The following is a 9,808-nucleotide window of genomic DNA, read 5'->3' on the forward strand; positions in this document are numbered from 1 at the left end:
CGCTCAAAAAACCCACTTTGAAACCCACTTCCTCACGCTCCACTTGGACCCACAGGCTTAGCCGTAGGTTGCCCTCGTTTCTGTCTGCGGCACCCCGCCAGAGAATAATAATACTAATAATATTTGTTAAGCATTTACTTACTATATGCCTAATGCTGTACTTACCTTGGGCAAGTCATTTAACTTCTCTGAGCCTCAGTTGCCTCATCTGTAAAATGGGGATTAAGACTGTGAGCCCCACGTGGGACAACCCGGCAGCGTTTCTCAGTGGAAAGAGCCCGGGCTTTGGAGTCAGAGGTCATGGGTTCGAACCCCGGCTCCACCACTTGTCAGCTGTGTGACTCTAGGCAAGTCACTTCACTTCTCTGGGCCTCAGTTCCCTCATCTGTAAAATGGGGATGAAGACTGTGAGCCCCCCGTGGGACAACCTGATCACCTTGTAACCTCCCCCGCGCTTAGAACAGTGCTTTGCACATAGTAAGCGCTTAATAAATGCCATCATTATTATTATTATTATTATCTGTAAAACGGGGATGAAGACTGTGAGCCCCCGTGGGACAACTTGATCACCTTGAGCCTTAGTTCCCTCATCTGTAAAACGGGGATGAAGACTGTGAGCCCCCCGTGGGACAACTTGATCACCTTGAGCCTTAGTTCCCTCATCTGTAAAACGGGGATGAAGACTGTGAACCCCCTGTGGGACAACTTGATCACCTTGAGCCTTAGTTCCCTCATCTGTAAAACGGGGATGAGGACTGCGAACCTCCTGTGGGACAACTCGATCACCTTGTATCCCCCCCAGCGCTTAGAACGGTGCTTTGCACATAGTAAGCGCTTAACAAATGCCATCATCATTATTCTTATTATCAGGAAGTCCAAGTTGGCCACATGTAGAGACGGTCCCTACCCAACAGCGGGCTCCCAGTCTATATGTTGCCAATTTGTACTTCCCAAGCGCTTAGTCCAGTGCTCTGCAATCAATCAATCAATCAATCGTATTTATTGAGCGCTTACTATGTGCAGAGCACTGTACTAAGCGCTTGGGAAGGGCTTTCCCTTCAAGGCCCTGCTCCCTTCAAGGCCCTGCTGAGAGCTCACCTCCTCCAGGAGGCCTTCCCAGACTGAGCCCCTTCCCTCCTCTCCCCCTCGTCCCCCTCTCCATCCCCCCATCTTACCTCCTTCCCTTCCCCACAGCACCTGTATATATGTATATATGGTTGTACATATTTATTACTCTGTTTATTTATTTATTTTACTTGTACATTTCTATCCTATTTATTTTATTTTGTTGGTATGTTTGGTTCTGTTCTCCGTCTCCCCCTTTTAGACTGTGAGCCCACTGTTGGGTAGGGACTGTCTCTATGTGTTGCCGATTTGTACTTCCCAAGCGCTTAGTCCAGTGCTCTGCACATAGTAAGCGCTCAATAAATACGATTGATTGATTGATTGATGATTGGGAAGTACAAATTGGCAACACATAGAGACAGTCCCTACCCGACAGTGGGCTCCCAGTCTTACTGCACACAGTAAGCGCTCACTAAATACGATTGATGATGACAGAAGGGGGGAGCCGGCCGACAAAACTTCCGCGGCCCGGTCCGTCGACGGTTTCCCGCCCTGACTCACCCGGGCCGCCTCGGGAAGGCTAAAATTAGATCCCGCGGAGTGGGGCGGGACCGGGGACCGGAGGAGCAGGAGGAGCGGGGAGGACGGGGAGGGGCTCCCCGGGCCGGAAGGGTCGGGGCCTTTCGGGGGGCATTTTTTTCCGGATGAGGCCGTCGGAGGGGTCCCGGCCCGGGGCGGGGGCTGCCCTGAGCCCCCCGTCGGCATGGTGGGCCCTCGGTGGCCGGTGGTGTTGCGCGGGGAGTTCCTCCTGGGCCCGGGCTCCCGGTTGGCGCTCACCCTGAGCGGCAACGGGGAGCCCCCCGGTTCGACGGTCCCCCTGTCCGACTGCCTCCGCTGCCTCTCGTCCCCCCGGAGGGGGGTCGGGGGACCCCTCGGCCTACCTCAGCCTCGTCTGCTACCCGGCCCGCCAACGCCTTCCGCGTGCTCGTCTCCCCGGACCCCGCCGACGACCACCGGGAGGCCGAGCTGTGGGCCCGCTGGACGCCCCGAGACCCCCACGACGGCCAGGACCGCGGTGAGCACCAGAATAATAATGATAATGATGCCATTTGTTAAGCGCTTACTATGTGCAAAGCAATCAATCAATCAATCAATCGTATTTATCGAGCGCTTACCATGTGCAGAGCACTGTACGAAGCGCTTGGGAAGTACAAATTGGCAACACATAGAGACAGTCCCTACCCAACAGTGGGCTCACAGGCTAAAAGGGGGAGACAGAGAACAGAACCGAACATACCAACAAAATAAAATAAATAGGATAGAAATGTACAAGTAAGATAAATAAATAAATAGAGAAATAAATATGTACAACCGTATATACATATATACAGGTGCTGTGGGGAAGGGAAGGAGGTAAGATGGGGGGATGGAGAGGGGGACGAGGGGGAGAGGAAGGAAGGGGCTCAGTCTGGGAAAAGCACTGTTTTGAGCGCTGGGGGGGATACAGGGTGATCAGGTTGGCCCCCGTGGGGCTCCCAGTCTTCATCCCCGTTTGACAGATGAGGAAACTGAGGCCCAGAGAAGTGACTTGCCCAAAGTCGCACAGCTGGCGTGTGGCGGAGCTGGGAGAATCAGCATCATAGTGACGGCGTTTGCTAAGCGCTCACTACGTGCTAAGCACTGGGGAGGTGACAGGGTGATCAGGTTGTAACCTCCCCGGCGCTTAGAACAGGGCTTTGCACGTAGTCTCTTCCTCCCTTCAAGGCCCTGCTGAGAGCTCACCTCCTCCAGGAGGCCTTACCAGACTGAGCCCCTTCCTTCCTCTCTCCATCCCCCCCATCTTACCTCCTTCCCTTCCCCACAGCACCTGGATATATGGATATATGTTTGTACGTATCTATTAATTAATTAATTTATTTATTTTATTTTGTTAGTATGTTTGGTTTTGTTCTCCGGCTCCCCCTTTTAGACTGTGAGCCCACTGGTGGGTAGGGACTGTCTCTATATGTTGCCAACTTGGACTTCCCAAGCGCTTAGGACAGTGCTCTGCACATAGTAAGTGCTCAATAAATACGATTGATGATGATGATGATAGTAAGAGCCCACTGTTAGGTAGGGACTGTCTCTATATGTTGCCAACTTGGACTTCCCAAGCGCTTAGGACAGTGCCCTGCACACAGTAAGCACTCAATAAATACGATTGATGATGATGATGATAGTAAGAGCCCACTGTTGGGTAGGGACTGTCTCTCTATGTTGCCAATTTGTACTTCCCAAGCGCTTCGTACAGTGCTCTGCGCACAGTAAGCGCTCAAACAATACGATTGATGATGATGATCAGGTTGTCCCACAGTCTTAAACCCCGTTTTACAGATGAGGCAACTGAGGCCCAGAGAAGTGAAGTGGCTTACCCAAAGTCACCCAGCTGACAATGGGCAGAGCCGGGACTTGAACCCATGACCTCTGACTCCAAAGCCTGGGCTGTTTTCCACTGAGCCGCGCTGCTTCTCTGCACAGGCTGCACAATCTCGGGGGGCCGCGGGCAGCGGGACCCCGGAGCCCCCTCCTCCCCCCAGGACTGGCCCCGGAGCTGGCCCCGGCCAGGGTCTAGACTGTGAGCCCAGGGTCTCTCTATGTTTCCAACTTGGACTTCCCAAAAGTTTTATTTTGTTAGTTATGTTTGGTTTTGTTCTCTGTCTCCCCCTTCTAGACTGTGAGCCCACTGTTGGGTAGGGACTGTCTCTATATGTTGCCAACTTGGACTTCCCAAGCGCTTAGTACAGTGCTCTACACACAGTAAGCGCTCAATAAATACGATTGATTGATTAGTACAGTGCTCTGCACACAGTAAGCGCCCAATAAATACGGTTGATTGATTGATGTGTGTCTGTACAGAATAACAATGTTGGCGTTTGTTAACCGCTTCCTTCCTACTAAGCGCTGGGGGAGACCCAAGGACATCAGGTTTGCCCCACGTGGGGCTCACGGCCTTCACTTCTCTGGGCCTCACGGCCTTCACTTCTCTGGGCCTCATCCGTAAAATGGGAATTAATCATCATAATGATGGCATTTGTTAAGCGCTTACTATGTGCTAAGCACTGTTCTAAGCGCCGGGGGAGATCTACGGACATCAGGTTTGCCCCTCGTGGGGCTCACAGTCTTCACTTCCCCGGGCCTCAGCTCCCTCATCTGTAAAATGGGAATTAATCATCATAACGATGGCATTTGTTAAGCGCTTACTCTGTGCCAAGCACCGTTCTCAGCACCGGGGAGGATACAAGGGGATCAGGTTGTCCCACGGGAGGCTTGCAGTCTTCATTCCCATTTCCCAGATGAGGGAACCGAGGCCCAGAAAAGTGAAGTGTCTTGCCCAGAGTCACACAGCTGACAAGTGGCGGAGCTGGGATTCGAACCCAGGACCTCTGACTCCAAAGCCCGTGCTCTTTCCTCAGAGCCACGCTGTGAGCCCCACCTGGGACAACCTGACCTTGTATCCCCCCCAACCAGTGCTTAGAACAGTGCTTGGCACCTAGTAAGCGCTTAACAAATACCATCATTGTTGTTATTATTCATCCCCATTTTACAGATGAGGGAACTGAGGCACAGAGACGTGAAGTGACTTGCCCCAGGTCACACAGCTGACAAGGATATATGTGTGCATGTATGTATGTGTGCATGGATGCATGGACACGTACCTTCGCCCCCACTGCTGCCGTGTCGGAGCCCGGGCTGGCGGCCAAGCGCCCCCGCCCCGTGCCCGCGCAAGGCCTCAACGCCATTCCGGGATTTTTGCGCAATCGCCCAGGCCCCCCTTTTCCCTCTCGGGCTCCCGGACGCCCCCCACCCCCACCGGCACAGCAGCCCTGACTCACCACCGGCCGACCGGAGGAGGAGGAGGAGGAAGAGGAGGAGAAGGAGGAGGGCGAGGAAACCCGCCGGCCGAGGTGCCCGCCGCAGCCGGGCCTCGCTCCCCAGGGTGTGGCCCTTGGGGCCCTCGGTGTCTGGAGCCCGCCGATAAGGCCTGGGCCGAGCGATGGACCAAGGTGCGTGGGGTCTGCGGGCGGAGGGTCCCAGCGGACCTCTCCGTGCCCGGCCTGTCAATCATTGATCTTCGTAATAATAATAGTTTCGGTATTTGTTAAGCGCTTACTATGTGCCGGGCACCGTTCTAAGCGCTGGGGGAGATACAAGGTCATCAGGTTGTCCCACACGGGGCCTCACAGTCTTCATCCCCATTTTCCAGTTGGAGTAACAGGCCCAGAGAAGTGAAGTGACTTGTCCAAAGTCACACAGCTGATAAGCGGCAGAGCCGGGATTAGAACCCGTGACCTCTGACTCCCAAGCCCGCGCTCTTTCCACTGAGCCACGCTGGTTCCTCGAGCGCGGGCCGCGTGCAGAGCCCTGCGCTGAGCCCTCCAGAGAGTCCGCTTGGGCCAGAGTTGGCAGACACGTTCCGCGCCCACAGCGTCCCCGAGCGTGTTGATGCGGACCGGTCAAGCCGGGGGAGTTTGCGGGCCGAAATAATAATAATAATAATAATAATGATAATAATGGCATTTGTTAAGCGCTTACTATGTGCAAAGCACTGTTCTAAGCGTCGGGGGGGATACACGGTGATCAGGTTGTCCCACGTGGGGCTCACAGTCTTCATCCCCAATTTACGGATGAGGGAACTGAGGCTCAGAGAAGTGAAGTGGCTTGCCCAAAAGTCACACAGTTGACAAGCGGCAGAGCCGGGATTAGAACCCATGACCTCCGAATCCCAAGCTCGGATTCTTTCCGCCGAGCCACGCTGCTTCTGGAAATCATCCTCAGTCGTATTTATTGAGCGCTTACTGTGTGCAGAGCACTGTACTAAGCGCTTGGGAAGTACAAGTTGGCGACAAACTTCTCGAAATGAGTGGCCGAGGGCGCCGCAGTGGGTCGGGGGGGGGGTGAGGGGCTACTACGGGGGTCGTGAGGGAGTGAACGGCCCCTCTGGCCTCTGTCCCGCGCCAGGCCCGCCGGACACCTTCCTGCCGCGGCCGAGCCGGGTGCTGGTCCTGCTGAACCCCCACGGGGGCACCGGCCGGGCGCTCAAGCTGTTCGAGACGCGCGTCCGGCCCATGCTGGCCGAGGCCGACGTCGCCTTCACGCTGCTGCTGACCGGTGAGTCCGGGGCCGGGGCAGCCACAGCGGGAGGATGGGCCGGGGGCGGTGGGGAGCGTGACCTGACCGTCCCACACCTCTCCACCCCACTCCGGTCCGGTCCCCGCACAGAGCGACCGAACCACGCGCGAGAACTGGTGCGGGAGGTGGAGCTGGCCCGCTGGGACGCGTTGGTGGTCATGTCCGGGGACGGACTGATGCACGAGGTGAGGCCCGGCCGGGGGGCTGCGGGGAGGGGAAGGGGGACGTCACCCCCCGGGGCGGGGGTCACGAGCAGGACACGCCGCGGCCTTGCAGGTGGTGAACGGGCTGATGGAGAGGCCGGACTGGGAAGCGGCCATCCAGAAGCCGCTGTGTACGCTCCCCGGAGGCTCCGGCAATGCCCTGGCGGCGTCCGTGAACCACTATGCCGGGTGAGCGGCGAGGGCCTCGGTTTCCCCCTCCCATCCCCGAAACTCCCTCCCGGTTTAGCGGCACACGTTTGGCCCGGGGGCTCCTCGCTGCTCTTGGCCCCAGCTGGCCGCCCGGTCCCTCTCCGTCTGCTCGGGCTCCCGGGGGTCTTGGGGGGAGGGGAGGCGTGCGACCCCGCTCCCATCCGACGAGGAGGGTCGGAGGGAAGGGGTCGGCGGCCCTTCGGCAACCCGTCCCCCTGCCCCTCCGCCCCAGGAACGAGCAGGTGACCAACGAGGAGCTGCTGACCAACTGCACGCACCTGCTGTGCCGGGGCCTGCTGGCGCCCATGGACCTGCTGTCGTTGCAGACGGCCTCCGGACGCCGCCTCTTCTCGCTGCTCAGCCTGGCGTGGGGCTTCATCGCCGACGTGGACGTGGAGAGCGAGAAGTACCGGCGGCTGGGCGAGACGCGCTTTACCCTGGGCACGTTGCTGCGCCTGGCCACGCTGCGCACCTACAAGGGCCGCCTGGCCTACCTGCCCAGCGAGGGCCCGACCCCGCGGGCTCCCGGCTCCGGCGATCCCTCCCCGCCGGTCCCCGGACCCGGCGACCCGTCCCCGCCGGCCTCCGGGCCCACGGACTCGCTGCTGGTGCCGCTGGAGCAGCCGGTGCCCGCGCACTGGACCGTGGTGCCCGAGGAGGACTTCGTGCTGGTCCTGGCGCTGCTGCAGTCGCACCTGGGCACGGAGATGTGCGCGGCCCCCATGGCGCGCAGCGCCGACGGGATCATCCACCTCTTCTACGTGCGCGCCGGCATCTCGCGCGTGGCCCTGCTGCGCCTCTTCCTGGCCATGGAGCGGGGCGTGCACCTGGAGCAGGGCTGCGCGCAACTGGTGCACGTGCCCGTGTCCGCCTTCCGCCTGGAGCCGTGCGCCGGCCGGGGCGTGCTCACGGTGGACGGGGAGGTGGTGCCCAGCGAGGCGGTGCAGGGCCAGGTGCATCCGGGCCTCTGCCGGATCGTGGGCGGCGTCCCCGAGCCCAGCTCGGGCGGAGGGGCGGCCACCCCCGGCTCCTGAGCGGGGGCGGCCGCCCGGGATCCGAGCGGGAGAGGGGCCCGATCCAAAGCTCCCGGAACAGGGCAGGGGCAAGGCCAGGCTCAACCCCTCCCGGACCAGCCATCTTTGACCACCTCCCCCTGCACGGGGCTTGAGACCTCAGGCAGGAGCCCCCTCCCCCCGTCTCGAGACTTGGGACCAGAGGTGGGCGGGCAGGCACGTCCGGCCCCGATTCCCCGCAGGGAATTGGGCCCCCCCGCCTCGGATCCCCTCCCCGACCTGCCCTTGGCAGCCATCCGCCCGTGGAGGAACCCACCTCGGCCCCGGGGGAACCAACAGCAAGCCCGGAGGCCCTCCGGAGCGAAAGAGAGATATCAACTCCTAACGATGGACCAAAGAAGCAGGAGCGACTGCAGTTAGACACCAGGAAGGACTTCCCCGTTAAAGATGGCAAGAAGGGGACAAATGAGGGTTCCATCAAGACTGTGTACACACAGCTGTCGTACGTCTAGTCACTAGCCCTACGGCGGGGGTGGGGTCCTCCCCATTCCGTTTGCACGAGAGCCCTGAACCGCGCAACGGAGAGAAGAGACAGACAGACTGAGCCACCAACCGTGCCTGCTTCGGACCCCCGCAGGGCCCGGCCTGAGGTGGGTGAAATCGGGTTCTGCCCGGGGGCCACCCCCGCCGGGTCCTCGGAAGGAAGGACGGGGTGGGCGCTGTCAAAGAAGGCGGCGGAATCGGGGCGAGTGGCAGAGGCAGGTTTAATGATGTCACCTTGTCTTTGTACATTATAATGAGCCAAACAAAAAAAAAATATATATATATTATGCAGGTAAAAAAAAAACGTAGTCACACGGCACTTTATACAGATATCGTAAGCAACTCAGCAGTCTCACCTCCACATGAACAGTGCTCCTAGAAGCCGGACCCCACCCCAGTCAGTCCCGTGGGCTCTTAAATACTGTACAGAAGCAAAACCTCAGCCCCTGGCCCGAGTCTTAACGGCACAGCTGTGGAGCCAGCTTAAGGCTAACAAGACGTATCATGCTTTGGCTTTTTTTTTTTTTCTCCTAAATATTTAAGGTATTTTGCCTTTGAGATTTATTAGTTTTTTTTTTTTTTCGTTTTTAAACCCTTAAATATTACATACATACACCAAAAAAATTACATCGCCATACTGTGCTCAACCAGCCACCTCCTAACCTGGAGCTTCACATTATCAAAAGCTTAGAAAACATGTAAACCTCTGTGAGGATCTGGGGTGGGGGGGGGTGGGGGGGGTGTCGGGAGCTCTCCTTGCCACAGCACCCCGGAGGGGTCCCTCAATTGCTCACCGGTGAGGACAGGCTTCTGGGATGGTTCGGCGCCGAGCGCCTCCTCCCCCGTGCTCTGTCCACCCTGGGTGTGGACCCCGATGGGGATGAAGGGGAGAGCGGAGGCCCCCGGCTGGGGACACTGGGGCCTGAAGTGAGTCAGAGGTGGCCAGCTGGGGTGGGTGGGTGGGTGTGGGGGCCTGCTGGACTGTGAAGCCTCATCCTCCCACCTCTGCCACACACCCCCACACTGTTGGGCTTCACGCCCCCGTCCCCCGGGGTCCGGCCTTCTGGTCGCCCTCGGCGGCAAGCTGACGGTGCCAGCCGGGCAGGGACGGTGGGTGAGACCCTCCCCTGCTCCCCGTGGGCCTGGGAGCAGCAGCTGAGCCAGACCTGACGGGGGAGGAGGAGGAGGAGAAGGGGGCGGCAGCTGGAGGTCGTGGGCCCACGCTAGGGAGATGGGAACAGCCAGGCAGGGGGGCAGACACCGAGGAGACGAGGCTTGGCCCAAGCAGCTGGGAGGCACCGAAGGAATGGGGTGAGAGAAGAGCCGGGAGGGTGGTCCCCTCCCCTCTTCCTCACGATGCGGAAGGGGCCGGTCCCCTCTGCCCCACAGCCGAGGCGGACCCCAGAGTTGGCCCGGGGGGGTGGGGAAGGGAGGGCGAAGCCGGGGGTGGGGTGGGGGTGGAGGGGGGGGTCACAGAGGTTCAGCTGCTCCGGGCTGGGGGGAGACCGCCCGCCCGCTCGGGGGGAGCGCGGAGACTCCTTGCATTTCAGCGTCCGGCCGACCCGGCGGTGACGAGGGCGGCCCGGGTGGTGGAGGGCGGGCGGG

General features: G+C 59.3%; 1 protein-coding gene across 1 annotated transcript; it reads left to right on the forward strand.

The window, feature by feature from the left end:
• The first annotated feature begins 1,784 nt into the window (after nucleotides 1-1,784).
• SPHK1 (sphingosine kinase 1) lies at nucleotides 1,785-7,768 on the forward strand. The gene is given in 7 exon segments (XM_038741930.1): nucleotides 1,785-1,972; nucleotides 1,974-2,038; nucleotides 2,040-2,140; nucleotides 6,064-6,213; nucleotides 6,325-6,419; nucleotides 6,511-6,626; nucleotides 6,880-7,768. Coding segments are annotated over 7 exon segments (1,473 nt in total). The 5' UTR covers nucleotides 1,785-1,828; the 3' UTR covers nucleotides 7,682-7,768.
• Nucleotides 7,769-9,808: the final 2,040 nt, after the last annotated feature.

This window comes from Tachyglossus aculeatus, unplaced genomic scaffold (assembly GCF_015852505.1).
Source record: "Tachyglossus aculeatus isolate mTacAcu1 unplaced genomic scaffold, mTacAcu1.pri SUPER_34, whole genome shotgun sequence".
NCBI lineage: Eukaryota > Metazoa > Chordata > Mammalia > Monotremata > Tachyglossidae > Tachyglossus > Tachyglossus aculeatus.